The 19,895-nt window shown below is 50.4% G+C and overlaps 1 protein-coding gene across 1 annotated transcript; it reads left to right on the top strand.

Annotated features, from left to right (window-relative positions):
- Positions 1–2,955: 2,955 nt before the first annotated feature.
- LOC128724446 (filaggrin) lies at positions 2,956–17,242 on the top strand. The gene is made up of 10 exons (XM_053818170.1): positions 2,956–2,998; positions 3,726–3,814; positions 3,900–4,094; positions 4,186–4,355; positions 4,428–4,694; positions 4,777–4,989; positions 6,083–6,910; positions 7,748–7,975; positions 8,050–8,174; positions 8,250–17,242. The coding sequence occupies exons 1-10, from the start codon at positions 2,971–2,973 to the stop codon at positions 17,240–17,242; spliced, it is 11,136 nt and encodes a 3,711-aa protein (XP_053674145.1). The 5' UTR covers positions 2,956–2,970.
- Positions 17,243–19,895: the final 2,653 nt, after the last annotated feature.

Raw genomic sequence — 19,895 nt, 5'->3', positions numbered from 1 at the left:
TCGATGATCGCCCACACCATATTTTGCTGACATTGTCTAATATTGTTCAAATTAGCAGTTCGTTTTAAGTGCAATACACCGATGATCTGATATTTTCACAAATTTTTAAAACGTAATTTATTTTCATTTCCGCGATCTTGACACGAAAAATTCAAACATTTTTTTTGGTTTTGATTTACACCAAGGTGTTTAGCTAGGAAACTAAATATTATTATCAGAAAAGTTATTTTGAAGAAAACTATAACATTTACACTGATATTAATTGAACAACTTAATTGATAATAATATGAGGAAATAATAGATCAGCCAATAAAACCGTTGCTTTCAAGCTTTTCGATGAATTTTTGAAAATATCCTGAGAACATCTACTCCAGAGGCATTCATTTCCTACCCCTCAAATGAATACCAGTATAGAGTCGATCATCAATTTTAACGCTAGTTTGACGAACAGCTTCTTTGTCTTGCAAATGAGAATGAACCAAGATAATCTAGCTATTATGACGTCATCGCCACAGAATAACTGCCTTTTTTAATAATAATTTTAAAGTCAAAGCTTCATGTTGCAATATTTCATGTACTGGCTTATTGAATTCAATAAGTATTTTGTAATTCGTATCAATGGACTCAGTAATTCTACTATTGAAACTAATGAATTCATTCGAGTTTATTCAGTGTAAATATGGCTGCATACCTCAGTGCTAAAAGAGGGGGAAAGCCATATGCAACAACAGCATGCAAAAGTGAGAGAGAAAGACAATCGGAGAGAGAGCGCTTCGAAAATTCAACTATCAAAATATGCTCATGACAGGCCGGTTCATGCTTCGTCAAATCGAACAGCTGGCGTACGGTTTGACGTTTTTAAAAGAAACACAAAATTGCCAAAAAATCTCATAAAGCTTCAGTGTTACGTTATGGTTCAAAGCAATACCTCGAATTTGTTTTTAATTACTTTGTTCAAAGAAAAAGAGCGGATTATTATCCTTATTTGATAGATTTCTTTCCCACTGTCGCTTCGGAGCTGTCAAACGCCTCTTCAATATGGCGACCAGAAGAGCGCTCATGAACCAACCCTACCCGTTCATGCATTGATTTTTCTTCGTCATTGAAAAAGAAGCGTTTTTTCCTCAAGCTGTTCGCGACGGAAGGTGCGTTATCACTGCGTATATTTGTGTCCGTCCTGGGTGCGTATTGAACGATCGATTGCAATTGCACTGCAGGGGGTACATTTGCATTCGTCGTTCCCGTGGTGTGTGGTGCCGCATTTTCTGCCCGTAAACGCGTTCGTCCCATGGAAAAGGCAGCAAACGTTTCGTGACGTTTTTTTTTTTCTCTCCTTTCAAACTCTTCTGCTTCTTCCCCCGCGACGTTAGCGCGCGCGCCCCATCGCGGTCGTCGTTGTGTTGCGACTCTCCTGCCGTGTGTTATGATGTGAGTGTAACGTTTCGTGATTGGCGCCGCGCAAAGACGGCCGTACCAACCGAGCGCAGGAATTTTTCCCGCGGCAACGCTATCCGCCCAGGAAGGCAGGAAGCAATTGTGCAAAGGGACCGCGCGTTGGGGGTTATTTTTCCGCCTTGTACCATCCCCCCGTGTACCCCCTATCGATCCTTCCAACACACCTCCCATCACCGCCCCCCCCCCCCCCCACCACCACCTGTGTCCGTTTCCGTTCCGGATGTTGCGGGATGTACCCCCGCCTCTCTCGCGCGCGCACATACACACAAACATTGTTCGATTCTCTCCGGGAGGTTTTGCTTTCGCCCGCTGCAAGGATTGTGCAGGATGGGAAAAGGAGCAAAACATGGCTTAACGCGGAGTGAATATTTGCTTTTTCGGAAACGCGACCAGCATTCCTGCATCCTGCCGCCGCACAGTGCGACGTTTCCCTCGTTGTAGTGGCATTTTTTTTACCCCGTGGTGTTGAATACAGTTTCCGCTAATCGGTAGCCACAACGGCAGTAGAGTGCATACGTTTCACCGCAGCGTGAACGTGAGAGCGAAAGAGAAAGCATGAGAGCGCAGTGTGTGATGCGTGAGCAAGAGAGCGAGCGAGTGAGAATGTAACGAGCAAAGCGAGAGAGAGAGAGTGAGTGAGAGAACCGAACTCGCTATCGCGCGAACGACGTGTGAGTGAGCGAAATGAAGCGTGCCTGCCGTTGCCGCGCCAGTTTGGTTGTGTGTATAATGTTGTTTGGTCGCGGGTGCCGCGCGATTATGTATGCTCGCTAGCACGGGAAGAACTGCCATAGCTTGCTTGGATGGTATCGGCAAAGTCGAATCATAAATAAATAGCGTTCAACATACAAAACCGAAAACGCGATCCTGATCGAGCGAAAAAGGGACGTGTTTTGGTGAATAGTCAGTGTGCGCACGAATATAATTCCAAACAACTACCGATACGCGAACCGGAAACGCGCAACGGAACTCATTTCCGGGAACGTTTCGTGAACGCTCGCGTTGTCCGGTGGTACGACAAACAAATAAAATCGCAGTCCCTCTGCGCTTCTGCCCTTGCGTTAGAATGCCGGTATCCTTATCGTTGTATGCGGTGCCCTTCGCATAATCTACCTCCCACGTCGGCTTTCTATAGGCAAATTATTCGTCGAAACGAACAAGCGAAAATCATTCCCATGCGCTTGCGGCCTCCGTCGGACGTCAAACGGTTTTTTTATTTTCTTTTGTTCTGTTTTGTTTTTTTCGGAAAAAGACCACAACCATACCATTCCATTCCACCCGTGTTCCACCACGAAATACGTGGCATTGCGTGAAAGTTTTCTAATCTGATTTGTGCGCTTTGTTGTTGTTGTCTCTTCCCCACGCTCTTATTTTCTTTTTGTTTGTTTGTTCGTGCGGCCTGTCACCTTTGATTTGGAACATCATCCGATCCTGATCCCACAGGACACGTCAAACACAAGTATTGGTCTTCCCGGACCGGTTCGGACACCCGGCCTTGCTCCAGAGTCGAAGGGCATGTTTACCACTTTTATCGGCTTAATTGGTAAGTTTTCGAGTGTTCCCCGTAGGTTCTCCTTTCACGCCTTAGGCCGCTCTCACCTCACAAACATCATCCCAGCCCTCCCTCCATGAGCTTTTGTGCACAATCCTTCCGTGTCACGGTGTGCGGTGGTTCGTCGAGGCGTCCCTTTTCGCTGCCCTTGGCAGTGAAACGCCAAAAGCAGGTTTTTGTGCAAGAGCAAAACAAACGCGCATAAAATATGCGATCCGCGCTTCGGTTGCCCATTTTGGCGCCATCCTCCGCATGTGTTGTGCGTGTGAGAGAAGGCGCGCACCAGCCCTTTCGATTTACTTTTCGATGTAGAAACCATCTCGCCTCCGGCACTGAGTTTGATGTTGTTGAAACCGGTTCAAAGGATTCTAAGGTTGTTGGTATTTTGTTCTTTACACAACCATTAGTGGCTTGATCGTTCGTAATGCCAGTAATGTACCTTTTATAATCTAGCTGTTTGTAGCTTAGTTTTGTGATTAGTTTTACATTCACTTTTTGTTCTTTCATCTTTTTACATCACTATTTTTTCGTTTTTTTTATTTTGTTACTTACGTGTCTGATCAAAAGATCAGCAACCTTTGAAACTCTGCCTGATTTGCTACCGATCCGTACTGCAATAGACACAAATCAATCTCCCCAATCGCCAAACTAACGGAAACCCTCAACGTGCGCACCGACGGCAACCTTCCTAAATTCTTACCATTCATGAATCTTACAGATATTCAGTCATGGTGGGAGGTGCCCTGCATTGCGCACTTTTGTTCGCTGTTTAGTACCACCTTCCATCTGCCTACGTTTGACATTGAGGTGAGTAACGCTAGAGTGGAGTAACTTTTGTGCACACCGCCTACTATAATTGAATGGTCCCGTTTTTCTTTCGTTCCTTTCCCAGGATCTCGAGGAGGCACTTCTTGCAAACACCGATGCCGAGGGTGAAGTAGATATAAAGGTCTATGCCGCGCAGCTGCTGCCGGAGCTGATCGCAGCACTTCTGAGGGGCTGTGACGCGCTTGCCCACATAAGTTCACACATTAGCCCGAGCAACTATCAGATGTTTCTGAGACGTCTGTTTCGCACAAAATGTGGAGTAAGGATGGCTTCTGCCTTGCCGCTATCGATCGATCCGATGCATGGATCTGTTGCAACAAATCCATATTAATTCCGTGTTGCGTTTGCAGGAATATAACGTCGAAAACCCGTTCAACACAGACACGGACTTCGAGAAGCTGCCACTGCGCACCAAAATCCTGATACTGAAGTATCTGTGCGATTTTCGACTCGATTCCGAGGACGTCTCCACGACATTCGCCAATTACGAAGCGGATAGTCTCCGTCTGGAACCAATAGGGTAGGTATTAATCGTGCGCGGGTGTGTCGCTTGGCAGAAGCTAATGATTTCGTTTCGTTTCGTCCAACACAGCTACGATCGCAACGGATCGTTGTATTGGCACTTTTTCGGTACTCGCTTGTACCGGGAAGATTACGCGAGCTCAGGGAAATCGAAATCAGCGAAGTCATCCGTCTGGCAGGTGGTTTGCTTCACCGAGGAGGACTGGCGCAATCTAGCCAACAAGCTCGATCACTCCACCAACGCCAAAGAGCGCAGCCTGCATAAGCTGTTGGTGGAGAACTTTCTGCCCCACATTCCAAAGCTATTCCACGATAAGGAACGAGAGCGTCGGAATAGGTGCGTAGCTCAGATCGAACGGGTGCGGATGTTGTTCTCTGTACCAACGGTGGTCCGTTTTGGATCAATTTGCTTATTGTAGATTTTTCGAGCGACCAAAATCTTCTCGAATAAAGTTCCTGCAGGAAGAAAAACTCGAACGTCAGCACAAGAAAGATCAGCAGGAACTAGAGCAGCAGAAACAGAAGCAGCAGAAACAGGAGCAACAGGAACAGGAGCAACGTTTGCGGAGACAAACGGAAAAGAAACAGAAAGAGCGACTATCGAAAGACCGTGCGAAACGAGCCGAACGACGGTTAGATGCGAAACTTTTCAACTCTTTAGCAAGTCTGCATCATTAAGACCGGGGGAACATTTAATGGCAGCCAAGACGTTGCCCACAAACTGAAGACCGAAACAGCCCGAACACACCACAACACATCAAACCACCCCAAAAAAAAAAAAAGACGAAGTACCAAAATTTCCCTCATGGTTTGCGTGTCCCACCTAATCGGCTCGTATCCTTTCTGTGAAAGTTTTGCGCGATCCTCGTGATCGACGGGGTCTCCGTTGTTGCATGTAACTGGCCGAAAAGGGGCTGAGCTAAGAGCAAAAGAGCGCGAGACAGCAAAAAAAAAAAACAAAAACAGCCAAATCTTCATGTAAAGCAAATTCCAAAATCGGCACTTTTCTCGGACCCGCTTAAACCACCGACCCTAGAAGCGATCCCCACACACCATTGCCTTACAGCCAGAAGGACGATCAAGTAGCGCGTGACCAAAGCACAATAGAACCGATTGGGCTCTGACCGCGGGAACACGAGAACAGGACAACTATGTTGGTGGTTGACTATAGCCCATGAGTTGATGCTTTAGTTTTGTTGTGCTTCCTCTTGCGCGCGCGGGCTTTGCTTGCTTGTAATGTATGTATGCATGTTTTCCTTCTTTTTCTTTTTGTGTGTGTGCTTTTCTCTTTCGTTTTCCTCACCCTTTACTAGACCCTTCAAAAGTTTCATTATTTTCAACGTATTAACACCGACGAGCTGCTGCATTTCATGTCGTTCGATGAGTCCACGTGTCCCGCGTACCGAAATTAACACACGTTAAAGTAACATATTTTCTTTTGCAACGCTGGCGAGCGGTCAAGAACTAACATACACACGCGCGCGCACACACACACCAGCACCTTTGCATCAATTGACCAAATCGCTTCATCGCAGAAATATCTAGTTTGTCCAATTACGATAACAATGAGACCTGTGCGTTTGTGTCTGCTGTGTGTGTATGTGCACTGTTGATGGGAAAGTTAATGAAACTTTTTAACGCGCCTTTCGAACCGGTTATCAATCGGTGTCTTCCCGTTTCGCGTACGCTGATACATGCTCTTCTACTCTTCTTTCTTCTCGACAGATCTCGATCGAATTCCGTCACAAGTATAGTGTCGCCATATGCTAGCTCCCCAGACGAGGCATCTCTTCTCACGCGTGATTTTATTTTTCAGCCCCAAGAAGGCGCATTTCGTAGCAAAGCAAATAGCCCATGCCTTAATCTCTGCCCGACTAATTTGCGCGGTTCCACTTGTCCGTCAGTAGGTTTACCGTTGGAGGAGGACGAACCGTACACGTACCACGACTCCGGCGACGAGTCAAGAAGTTTACCGGCGTCCGATCGGTCACGTTCGCCGGATTCGTACAATCCGAGTGGTCCCAGTCGATCGGGAGAAAGTGAGGATCGCTACGACGCCACCGATCCGCCGATAATCCGTGACGATTCGTTCTACATTGTCGGGCGACGCGAGGACAGTGAGGAAAGCCTCCACAGTTGCTGCTTCAGTGACGCGGAAGCGGAAAACAATATCAACAGCGGGAACACCGACACGAGCAGGCAGCACGTGGTGGAACCGCTTGAATCGGGCTCCGGAAAGCCAACACACCGGCGGCAGAAACTCAACGCCGCGGCACGGCCACAACGTCCCGTGGCCGGTGGTCGGTTAGTTAGCACCGAGGTTGAAAAGTTGCTCCGTTCGAATCACAATATGGCTCCTACCGCGACAAAGCTTCCTGGCCGGCAGACGAATAATTCGTTGTCTTCGGTCACAGGGCCGGTCATCCTGCCGTTTAGTGACACGCCGGCGAAAGGAGCGAGTTCCACGAACAGCAGTGCCACCAGTGGCAAGGCTGGCGAAAGTGCACCAAGCTCAAATCAGGGACGAAAAAAGAAAGGCAAAGCCGCGCATGTGTAAGTATTAGCCACCCTCCCAGTGGCACCATTACAACGCACTGTGGTGGTTATTCGAATTGGTGCTTTTGGGTTTTGCACGATTTTAATTTAAAGAAGAAGTTACTTTTAGTTTACCTATTTTGATTACCGGTGTTTGTGAGACGTAAAAACACACATTTTTATTTTTAGTATCATTGCCTAGAAAGTAACATATACTGCTAGAATACATCGTTTGGTTTTGTGCACTAGTTATTATTTATCTTAGCCAGTTTTAATTCATTATTGGAAACGGATAATGCTTATCGATTTAAACAGAAGAAAAAACCCCATAGTAACGCATTTAATCATGACATTGATTGTATTCCTTTTCTCTTTCCCCTCTTTAACCATGGCCCTACACATCACACGTACAACATCTCGTATCTCATCAACATATCCTTGCACCTGTATATATGTATAATCCTTCATCACAAAACAATTACGCGCGCACCCTTAACCCGTTTTTCGGTTATGCATTGTGTTTATGTGTGTGCTCATCCCCAAAACCCCTTATATCCTTTGCCATTTCCCTTTGGATTCCCAAATAATACGAAACATGTTCGAACTACTATCACCAACCATCCCCGCACGCACGGCTCTCGATTCATTGTGGATTATCATCCCTCGGTGCATGATGGTGATTGTTTTGGAACTCGTCGCACGAAACATGGCCCCAAACCGGCGCCCATCCTCCTGTAAATATCCCGAAAACGCGCGTTATGGCCCGCATCCGGAAAACTCTGACCCCATGTTGCTATACCTGCTGGGCGGGGGTGATAAAAAAAACTCTGTGTGTGTGTGTGTGTTGGGAAACAGTGCCACGAACGCCATCAACTACACCGATAGCAGTAGCTTGACCAAAATGAGCACTACCGCGTCCTCAATTTTCGTATCGTCATCTCTTAGCTTCACGGAAACGGACGAAGTGTTGCAGATCGGCATGCACAAGGTGCTGGAAAGCATCAAGAACCACGACGACGCCTGGCCATTTATGGACCCGGTCGATGAGGACATTGCGCCAAAGTACTACTCGATCATACGCAGGTAGGTCCTCGTCACGATCGTTGTGACCAAACTTCCCGGAATGTGTCTAACTCGATTCGCACGTTTCACCACAGGCCTATGGATCTGCAAAAGATGGAGGAAAAGCTCGACAACGGCGAGTACATGATGTTTAGCGACTTTCAGAACGATTTCAAGCTAATCGTCAACAACTGTCGTTTGTACAACGGTCAGGCGAATGGTAAGCAAATGCATTTGTGTTGTGTAACTGCTCTAAACGTTGTTACTAAATGCTTTTCCGCTTTCACTCTCACAGAGTACACGGAGATGGTGAACAACCTGCAGATAGCCTTTGAGCGGGCGAGGAAAAAGTACTTGCACGAAAACTCGTCCGACGAGGAGCTGATGAGCCACGAGTATCCGGACGTTGGGCGCACGAATGCCGCCTTCAAGGAGAAATCCTCGAAGGATAGCCACAGCAACAAAACCGACACGGTGGCGAGCGGTAAAAGTCACCAGCAAGCCAAGCATTTGAAGGATTCATCCACCAAAGGGGAGGGCGCGCGTGAAAAATCCACCAAAAAGAGCACCAACCATGGTAGTAGTGGTGGTGCTGGTGGTAGTGGTAACAACTCGCATGCCAAGTCAACCAGCAGTAGTGGTACCGGAAGTGGCAAAGAGGGTGGCGCAAACGCCCACCGTGCAGATGATAAGGCGTCGAACAAGAGCGCGAACAAAAGTGCATCGGGTGAAAGGAAAAATTCAGTGTCGGCAGGTGGCGGTGGCAGTGGAGGTTCGAAAAAACAAAAGACAACAAAACATCGTGAAACGGAATCCGAATCGGAGCCGGATTCGGAACCGGAACCCGAGCCGGATCCGCCGGAAAAGGATAAAAACACGGCGCGTGTGAACAAGGCGGTGAAGCGCAAGCGCAGGGAAAAGGAAAAAAGTGGTGGTGGTGGTGGTAAGGGGAAGAGTAAAAAATCGAAAACTGAACCAAGTGACGAAAACAGTGATTTTGCCGGGGAGCAAGAAAAAGAACGGGACGTAGATCGTGCGGCGCCGGGGGTAAAGGATAAAGACGGCGGGGAGTGGCACGAACCAGACCGGAAGCGACACAAAAAGGATCACATTGATCCGGCGCCTTTCGGTGGTGGGAGCAAGCACGAAGGGGGAACAGACAGGGACAACGACGGTAGGGAGTGCTTCAAAGAGCAGGACGCCGTGAAAAACGCCGAAGAACAAGAGTATCCTGTGTACGAGAGCAAGAAGAAAGCCGCCATCAAGGCGTTGCAACGGCAGGAGAAAGAGAAAAAGAAAAACAGCAGTGCAAAAGTGAAAAAGGACGACAAAAAGGTCAAGGCCTCAAGCAGCGGTGGTGGAGGAGCGAAGGGAGAAAAGCCCGGGGATGACTTCCGTGATTCGCTTTCACCGGTTCATCGTCGATCGCTTTCTCGATCGCCGAGTCCATCAGCGAACGAATCGTCACCGGGTGGTAAGCATTCCTACCGATCACCGAGTCCGAAGAAAAAGGATCACACACGTGACACGGCATCGGAAGGAAGCTCCCGGTTGTCCGCGGTTGTGGCCCAACAATCATCTCCACCGGCCAAATCGTCGTCGGGAGGCAACAAAAAGGGAAAGGAAAAGATCGTCACGGAAACGAGCGATCATCAGAAACGGGACAAAAAGACGGTGGTTCCGGCGAAGGGATCGAAAACCGGCGTCTCGGTAGCAAAGCTGGATAAAAAGACGAAAAAGGCGACCACGACGACGAGTTCGCTGGCAAAAGGCGGAGGCGGTGGTAGTAAAGCGCGCCAGAAGAAGACGTCCTCCGGCAGCAAGCAGAAGAGTGCCCGGCCGACTACGAGTCACGAGTCGGAGTTTGAAGACGATGAGCGACCTGGGAAGCTGGATGCTAATGGTGATGAACCGGAAGTGTCCGATTCGGGAGACTTTGATGATGTGAGCATGGAAGAGATGGAGGAAGGTGGTAAGCGCGAGCCCGAATCGCCAGAAAAACTGGCCCCGGAAGGTGTGAGCAAAAGTAAAAAGACCAAAAGCAGCAAGAAAAGCACCACAGGTGAGGACCAAAAACTGGCCGGTGATGATCGTCACCGTGACAAAAAGGCGGGTGGAAGCAAGAGTAAGGTGAAGGGCAAAGACAAGAAGCAGGAGAAACGGTCCCACAAACGCGACAAAGCTGGCAAGGGAAAAAAGAAATCCAAATCCACCACCAGCAGCGGGCAGGATCGCAGTTCAGAGCAAGGAGCAGACGACGGTGATCAGGGAGCGATGTCGAGTGAATCGGCCGCCGAGGACGGGGACGGTGGTGGAAAGTATGAACCGGAAGTGGAGGAAGAACTGCCGCCGGAGGATGTAGTAAAAAGTGCCTCTAAATCTGTCAAGCAATCGAAGCAAATCATTTCCCGCTACACCTCCCAGACGGCCGGAAGTCGATCGCGTTCGCCAAGTCCGGATGATTACTACATGGACGCACATTCGACGCTGGATAGCAGCGACGGAGAAGAGCAAGGGGATAGTCAACCACGAACGGACGATAATGCACTTCCCGAGAACCGTTCGGTCACGCCCGACATTAAGGACAAGTTTGATCTCATCAAAGAACGGCGCAATCGAGTAGCAGCAGCCGCCGCAGCGGCCGCAGCGAGTAAAGCAAAGGCCAAACAAACGAAAGCGAAGGGTGGCAAGCAACCGGCGGCGGCGGCGGGCGGTGGCGCGAAGAAAAGCAGCAAAGCCGGAAGTCGCACCCAAAAGTCACACCAGAAAGAGGGACCTGATTCGGGCGGTGCTTCGCTTCCCAGTGGGAGCAAACAGAAAAAGGACCAACACCAGCAGCCGCAGCAGCAGCCTAAGCAGGATCAGGAAACGGACAAAAGTGCCGGTGGAAAAGGAAAACTGTCGAAAGGTGCGGCCGCAAAGGGAAAGAAAAGCCGTGAAAAAGTGAACGAAACGACGGCATCTCCGGTTTGGAGTAAATCGGGCGATGGAAAGCAGCACGGCCGGAATGGTGGCGCATCATCCGCGTCGCTTGTGTCGGAGGACAGTTGGAAGAAGGTCGATCGTAGCATCGAGTACGAGTTTGTCGACGATAGCCCGACGGTTTCAGCCACCGGAGGATCAGGATCAGGTGCTTCTAGTAAAGCGGACAAAAGCCACCACGCGCAATCATCCAGTGCTGCTGGCGGTGGCGCAAATAAAGGACAAAAGAAAGAGACCACAGGTTCGGTGGCACCGGCGATGGCCACTCAAAAACACACAAAATCATCCGGTGCCAACAACAAAACGACAACCGGAACATCCGCATCGGGCAGCAAGGCTTCGAGAGGTGCAGGCGCATCGGCGGCTTCCGGTGCCAATATGGAAGAGCTCGAGCTGGAGACGGAGCAGACGCTGAAGGACATCAATAAGTGGTTGGAAAATACACCGCGCTTTCCCGAGTACAGCTCGGCCAGTAATTCTCCCTCCCGGTACATTATGGACGACTTCGACACGGTACCGGTGAAGCTGGAAGCGGCGGATTTCCGCAAACCGATACCTCTGTCTCAGCTGCCCGCTGCGGCTGGTCAGGTTTCTGCAAGCCCGCTGCGAGGGACAAGCCCGGGACTGGCCGCAATGGCGGCACCTCCGAAAGCGTTCTCTCCCAAAGCGACCGCTAGTGGCGCGTCGTCAAAGGAACCACCGGCACCAGCACCGACGTCATCATCCGGGAAACAATCTGGAGCGGTAACGACGACGGGGACATCATCATCTACTCCAAAAGGATCGGGCAAGAGTGGTCCCGAGATTGCTGGTGCAAGTGGAAATAATGCCCTGAAGGATACCACAAACAGCAACATCACGGGCACCGCGAGCAGTGGAACGGGCACGGCCGGGAAACCTTCAACAACGGGTACGACAAGCCACACCATCCTGGGACCGCCTCCGATCATTCCACCACACTCGCAAAAGAAAGAACCCAAAGAACCGAAGCGCAAATCGCTGAAAGAGAAGCTTTCCCAGCTGGGCGGGATCGGACGAAAGCGTGAGTTGCATCACCACCGGACGACGATCGACAGGTTGCAGCCGGGCAAGACGAAAGGCAACCTCATAGGGACGATACAGAATCTCAACAAACCGGACGAACTGTTCCCGCTCGGTGGTGGAACCGCCGGTAGCGGTGGGATCGGTTCCAACGCCCTGAACAAGGTGAAGGAAGTGAAAAACTCGCTGATGGTGAAAACGGACGAATCGAAGCCTAAGCTCAGTCTCGGGACGGTCCTCAACACGGAAGGTTTTGGGATCGTACAGCAGCACAATTTTGCCGACGACGGAGACGATCAGGAGTTGCGATCGTTGGCACGGGAAGCGAGTAAGCTGGAGCGTGATGCGACACCCGACGATTCGAGCAGTGATAGCGAGGATGCGGCGGAAAGCGACGGTCCCGGGAAGGTTGCTGGTGGTGGGGGTACGCAAAAAGTGATCACATTTGCAGCCGCCTTCCTAGGTGTTCCTACTAACAGCAGTGGTGGGCGGGAAGGAAAAGCAGCAGCACTGTTGAAGCACGTCGCCGCTTCGTCTGGAACGCAAGCTGCTGGAAAAGCATCCCGAGATGTTGCGACGAAAGATGCGAAAGGAACACCAGCTGCGGAAAAACCACTCACCGTGGATGATGGCAAACTGGCGAAGGATGGAAATGCGTCCGGGTTAGGGAAACTGGCGGCACTGACGGGTTTCGGGAAGGAAACTACAACCACCACCAGCACCACCAGCAAGGCGAAGGATAAAACGGTGCCAACGCCTAACATGAACGCTTGGTTTAAGGCATTCGGTGCACCGAAGAAACCGAAAAAGACCCCAGACACGGATGCGTGTGATAATGGCGGTTCATCAGCGAACGATAAGGATAAAGGAAGCGTGGATCACAAAACATCTACACCACCCTCTGGTTCCACCGACAGCTCGGTATCATCCGCCGGCGTTGGAGGTCTTCCCGGTGTCGTCCCTGGTAGTCTAGAAAATCCGAGCTATCCGACGTTACCAACGGTGCCTCGGCAACGGAAGGCAAGCACAGGCAGCACAGTAAGTGAGCGATCATCGTACAGCCAGGATCCGGATAGCCCACGGATCGGTATCGATGAACGGTTGGGAGCGTATCCTGGACCCTACCCGAGCCCGATCGGTGCGTCACCGATCATGACGTCCCCGAAGCTGGACGAAACGCAGAAAAGCCCGTACCACCCGATGAACGGTGCGATAAAGGTCGGGTTTTATCAGGACACGACGCAGAAAAGCAGCCCGGAAAAGAGCTGCAGTCCACGGGATGTGGCTTCACCGTATCCGCAGTACTCGCAGCACCTGTACACGGCAAATACGACGGCAGGTTCGAGTGGTGGTGGTGGTGGTGCAGCAAACAACAACGGAGGCGGTACTGGCACCAACAGCATCGGATCGACGGTGTACGGAAGTTATACGTCGTATGGAGGAACTGGCAGCACTGGTTCCACTACTGGCACAGGAACTCCCGGTGGTGGTGCGCCATCTGGTGGCGGTGGTGGAACGACGGCCGATTCGTTTAAGGGTTACGGAAAGGAGCTAAAATCACCTGTCGATTTCTACGATCAGTACAAACAACCGGCCTCGCAAGAGTCGGACTACAATTCGTCGATGAGCCCCAGTACAAATCCCAACTCTCCATATCACAATTCGGCCACCTCGCCGTACCAGCAGCAACCAAATTCCCCGTCGTGCTACCAGCAACAACCGGCGGGTTCGAACTCGTCCGCGTACGGACAACACCAAGCGTTATCGTTGGCATCTCCCGCATCTTCCAATGGTCCACTTTCGCCGTACAGCACTCCGGCTGTTGCTCACAGTCCGGCAGCAGGGCAAACGACACCCGCCAGTGTTAGTGGCCACTCACCGTACGGTGGTCAACAAGGCCAATCGCCTTACCACCAGGGCCCATCGGCATCGTCTTCACCGTCGAGCGGAACACCCTCTGGGACGCTTGGTTCAGCGAATCAGCAGACCCAATCGAACAAATTGCAGTCCAAGCCAAATACACCACTGCACCAAAGCCCGAACTCACCGTTTTCGCACTCAAACCAAAGCTCGCCCTATTCCCAGCAGGATCCTAACTCACCGTATTCCTCACAGGCGGGGCAGTTGTCTCCGTTCCAGCCAATGTCACCTAAACCAGCATCCGTCACGCCAGCTGGAGCTAATGGCAGCAACAGCAATGGTGCTCCGGTAAAGTTGGCTCCACCTATAATTACACCCCAGCAAGCGGCGGCCGCTGCCGGAGTCATCCTGCCACCGGAATCTCCCGTTCACTCGCAGTCCCAACCACCACCGGCATCGTCATCATCGTCCTCGTCGGTTGGTGGTGTTGTAAATCAGGCTCAAAATCTAACCGGTAGCACCGCTGGTGGCAGCAACAGTAGTAGTTCCGGTGGCAGTGCTGCATCGATCTCGCAAACTCCGGCTCAATTAAACTCACACACCTCACCGTGGGGAGCAGCACATCATCACCACAATCAGTACAATCCGTACGTAAGCCATCCGAGTGATACGACGAGCGGAAGCAGCGGAATGTCCTCGTTACCGCCGGCACCGGCTCACATGCCTGTGTCATCAACTCAGCAGGGCCATCTCAGCAACGTGCATTCACTTCCCTCACCCGCACACTCGCAACACCAACCGCAACATCATCATCCCCAGCAGCAGCAGCAACAGCAACAACAGCAACACCAACAGCAGCAGCAACAGCACCATCATCATTCGCAACAACAGCAACACCTCTCGCAACAGCAGCAGCAGCATCAACAGCAACCGCAACAACCGCTCAACCATCACATGGCGGCGGCGACGGCAGCACAGCAGCAACAAAGCCATCTCGGGAATCTGTTGATGGGTGCCAACAACAATCCGTACGCTTCCACGTACGGTCGCCCGTACGATCGCAACTCATCGGCGGCGGCAACACCATCGGGTGGTGCTGGAACACCGGCTGCTTCCAATCACCACGCACCACAACACCATCCGCCGCAACACCATCCACATCACCAGCAACAACAGCCCGCCACCCATCATCATCATCAGCAACATCCGAATCTTGGCGCCATCAGCAACAAAAACAGCCCGAACGCGTCACCGATGTCGAGCTCTTTAAAGGTACCTGAAATGATTAATCTAGGCTATAGTGAACCGGAGAGCAACAACACCAACAGCAGCAAACCCCCGTCGGATGGTCCCATCAATATGGAGACCTCCAGCGGTGGTGCTGGTGTGCTTGGGCTGAGCGGCAAAGACAAACCCGATGGAACGAACGATGCCATCAAGCATCTGCAGCAGCAGCAGCAACACCAGCAGCAACAACATCCGCATCAGCAGCAGCAGCAACCATTCGATCATCACATGGCGATGGGTGGTTACGGAAATCCGATGGACATTTCTATGGGCAAATCGAAGCCTTTTGACATGTTCAACCGTGCCGCTGGTGCGTTGTCGTTCCCGCGTGGATTCGGTGCACCGACGACGGGTGTTAGTCCGGTTGGTACGGCGGGTGTTAATAGTACCGGATATGATCACCATGCGGTACAGCAGCAGCAGCAAGCAGCAAGCATGAACAAACCGCACGACATGAGTGGTGGAGCGGCGGGAAGTGGATACGGTATGCAAGGTGCCGGAAAGGCACCTGGTGGAAATCAGCCTCCCACGGCGGAACAGCTACATCTTTCCCGGTACGATCAGCGCAGTCCACAACACATGCCACAGCAGCAGCAATCGTCTCATGCAGCTGTTGTTTCGTCAGGATCGACCACTCAAACGGGTGGTTCGGCGGATATCGGCAACACCGTGGGTGGATACAAACCGTACGGCACATCAGCAACCCCGGTCTCATCTACGGGCCTTGTAGATCCAGCGATACGCAATCTCAGCTCCCTATCGTCGCTCTACAATCCGGATGATCGATTACTCGGTGGTCCGGCGGGTGCGCCCGGTGTTGCTCCGGGTGCCGGCACCGGTGGTGCTGGTGGAGGATTCTACGACAAAGGAATGCCACCAGCAGCGCACATGTTTGGCAAGAATTTGCCGCCTCCTTCAGCGGTCTCCGCAGCCACGACGTCCGCTGCAGCGTTGCAGCAAATGTTCAGCAACACCATGGCGGCAACAACGATGGCCGCTTACACCGCGAATCGTGACCAACAACAAAGTGCGGCTCCGTACGTACCCTTGCCGAACTATCATCACCAGCAGCAGCAGCAGCAGCAACAGCGCAGCGACATGCTGGCCGCAAGTGGCATTCCATCGCAAAAGATGTCCCACAACACCGGAAGCGGTGGTGGTACGTCTTCGGCTCCAGAACCGACACCAGCGCCTCCGGCGAAACCGAAGCGTACGAGGAAAAAGAAGGACCAAAGCCAGGACCTCGTAGCACAGCAGCAGCAGCAGCAACAGCAACAGCAGCAGCAACAACAACAACAACAACAACAGCAGCAACAGCAATCTTTGCATCCACACGCCACTGCACATCAGCTGCATGCCGCACATCAGCAGCATGCGATCAGCGCTCACCAAGGTTTTCCATCGTACCCGGGATTAAAGCCACCAAACGCGGCAACATCCGGAGCAGGTAGTGGTGGTGCGGGTATTATGGGTGCGGCGGGTTCCGCCGGCAATCCACCGGGCAGTGTGGAAACGTCCGCAATCTCACTTAAAACCGCCAACATCGTGCCCGGAAGTGCGTTCAATTTTGGTCCCGGACCAGCAGGACTTGGGCTACCACCGGGCAATTTGTACGGGGACACCTCCGGCAGCACCTACTTGGATGATCCGTACCGTAATTCGCAAGCCCCGTACTACCTTCCGCCAAGCCACCGAGCATCGGCAGCCGGACCACCGGGTGGTTCCGGATCGGATGCGGACAAACTCGGTAACGCTGTTGGGGCGCAAGCGGCACCACCACCACCGGGTACGGTGGCCGCAGCTGCTGTTGCGGCCGCTTCCGCTGCTGCCGTACATGGTCCACCTCCGACGGCCGCTTCACCGTACCATCAGTTCCTGGCGTCGCATCATGGAACGCGCTCGTACCAGTTCATGAACCAGTTCGATCCGCTTCATCAGCAGTACCTGCGGCAGGAAGAGCTGCGGGCGCAGATGATGCTGAACCAGGGGCTGCTTGGGGCACCGCCCGGTGCGGCACCTCCTGGCCCGTACGGGCAACCCGGCTACCATCATCCGGCGATCGGCATGCACAAACCGTACGATGCCATGAACAGCATGAACCGTTCGCCGTTTCTATAACATTAACATCCACCGAATGGCGTAATTTCTTCGGTAGGGCAGCGTTAGGAAAAGGATCCATTTGTTTTTTTTTTCAACATCCTTCACACACACACACAGACACCAACCATTCATTCATGTACATGAATACAACATCACACAGGATTTACCTCAAATGGGAACCAGAAATGTGCTATAGGAGCGTCCTGGGCGAGTTGGATTGAAAGCGAATGTTGGCTGCTTAACAAAATTGCAGGTTTCTTGATATGCGCAATGGAAGCGCAACCCCGATCGGTCAACCAGCAATGTAAACACCAAATTCGAACTCCGTGAAAAGGTCAGCGCCTACTCTTTTTTTTTACTGCTGGTAATCTTCGGAAAATGACTTGCGTACAAACATTTTATCTTATACTGGACGTTAAAGGCGCGTACATATGCGTGTGTGTATGGACTTTTTTTTTCATTCGTAGAACTTATCTGGATTAGCGTTAGGTTATTGTTTTATCTCTTTAACTCTCGATGTTTGGCCTCCACTAAATAAATTGTAATAATTTATCATTTTCATCAAGCTGCACTTGAACGCGCGGCATTGTTTCTAAGAGGCTTTCTTCTGTTCGTTGTGATACAAAAGAAGTAAGTTTACGTTACATTATGGAAACGTTTCGTAAGTGTTGACCAGGATACCTGTGGTATTTGAAAGCTGGCCCGAGGGGAATTCAAGTACGTACCTTTTAGTTTCGCGACAAGGCTGGCGGCAACATGTGTTAACATACACTAAAAAGTGTACAATCTTCTTTCGCACGAAGCATAAGACGTTGTTTAATGCTGAATGTTTTTTTTATTTCTCTCTCCTACAATCGAAAACAGTGGAGAAGATGTTTCCGTTGTCCCGTTACTTATTATGCTGTTGTAATTGTGTTTTTCTATGGTTTGCATAGTTAGGTTGTTAAACAGCGGCGACGGAGTTGTGTTGGGTGAGGTTGAGCAGGATTTCAAAATTTCGAAATTGAACAATATTATTCAGTGCATTATCTATCCCTCCCCCCTGCGGGATGCCCCAGGAAGGGGGAAGAAAATTGATATCGACCGTAATAGAGCATATGATGTTTGGTTCGTTCGTTCGTCACAGCAAAAGCGCTGCGTTAGTTTAGTTGGTAATACGGTCAAATAAGCGGAAAAACACCTCCCTTCCACTCGCCGGTCTCACATTCCCGCAACATCAGCGCCCCAATGCCCGCTCAATGCGCGCCCAATGACGATTGACGAAAAAAAAAACAATCCACAAACAATAGTTTTACGAAGCTGACGATATTTTGAGTATGGAAACGATCGAAGAAGAAGAAAAACAATTAACAAAAATACACACCATTGTTCACCGTGTAGGAATAATCCCTTTACGCCTTATTCATGACAAAAAGCTATCAATTCCAGCAATGTGGAAACAAACGAAATTGCAGCATCCAACTACGCGGGAATAGGGAATTAATTAAATAAGTAAGCCAACAAAACGAGACAACAAACATACAGTAGTTAAAGCACCCTATTGTAATTGAGCTAAGGTAATAGAGAGAGAACGTAAAATGAGAATGTTTGCTAAAAGATCAAAATTCGAACGCGGAGAGATTTATTTATATTTGATGGATACCAACCCACTCTTAATATTGTGTACCTTACGAAATGGTGCATCCCGCACACACACACGCATCTAACGAATAGAAGGAAGCATCATAAAGGCAAATCATGTGTGCCACACTGTACAGTTCGCTTAAGACAGCGAGTGGTTTGAAAGCATGTTGATGTGTAAGCCAGCGGTCTCTCGATGCCTCTGAGTCGCTGTAAAGCTCATTTAGGGAGCCGATAGACAAATGTACATAGACATTATAAATGTTTTAATACATTACACGATCATCGTACACAGAAGGCCCGCTGTAGCCAGTAGCAGCACTTACGAGGACGAAGTGTGCAACCATTTTGTTCGTTTCTCGCCGTTTGTTTTTTTTTCGTTTTTGTACATATATAATTAGCCGTGCCGAGAGGAATTCGAACTGTTCGACCCTCACTGATGGACACGTAGTGCCGTACCTATCCTTCACGACCAAGTCCCTTTGTACTATTTTATTTTGCTCCCCGTTAACCAACAGCAAATCGTAAACATTGCAGCCTTGCGCCGCAATCCTAGGATATAAAAGTTGCTGCACATGTGTGGTGCCTAGGCTAAGAAACCAAACGTGTTAATTCTTAGGTCAAAACGGGCATGATCGAAATGTTAGGCCAATGTGTGTCACACCACACACGCAATGCAAAATACAAATGGACGTAGTGAATTGGACGAGCGGGCGCACGTTTTTTTTCCGTTCGGCGGTAGTCTCGATTGCATTAAGTAAAAAAAGGTAGTCTTTGGAATACATATATCTATATACACACATATATATATATACACACATCAGTTGTAATGCGTTTTTAAGGATACCATTTTTCATACCCAGCCCGCGCGTACACACACGAACACAAATGCACCCGTCGTGCCGCGATTGTTTCAGAAACAAACCCCCCAGCAGACAGAGCGTGTCTGAAGCAAGCTTAGTAACCATAGAAAGCGTGGCAGAAAGGCGATCTAAGTAATCACAAAAATGTCAACAGTACGCAAAGGCATGAGCAACTGTTTTTCGTACGC

Source organism: Anopheles nili, chromosome 3 (assembly GCF_943737925.1).
Source record: "Anopheles nili chromosome 3, idAnoNiliSN_F5_01, whole genome shotgun sequence".
In the NCBI taxonomy this organism is placed as follows: Eukaryota; Metazoa; Arthropoda; class Insecta; order Diptera; family Culicidae; genus Anopheles; species Anopheles nili.
Note: the sequence above shows the minus strand (reverse complement) of the source record. Positions and strands in the feature narration are given on the sequence as shown.

Excerpts from the sequence above, each read along its gene's own strand:
- LOC128724446 (XM_053818170.1), top strand. The coding sequence starts at position 2,971 with ATGTTTACCACTTTTATCGGCTTAATTG. Across the intron at positions 3,815-3,899 it reads TGCCTACGTTTGACATTGAG|GATCTCGAGGAGGCACTTCT; the intron begins GTGAGTAACGCT and ends TTCCTTTCCCAG. Across the intron at positions 4,356-4,427 it reads CTCCGTCTGGAACCAATAGG|CTACGATCGCAACGGATCGT; the intron begins GTAGGTATTAAT and ends CGTCCAACACAG.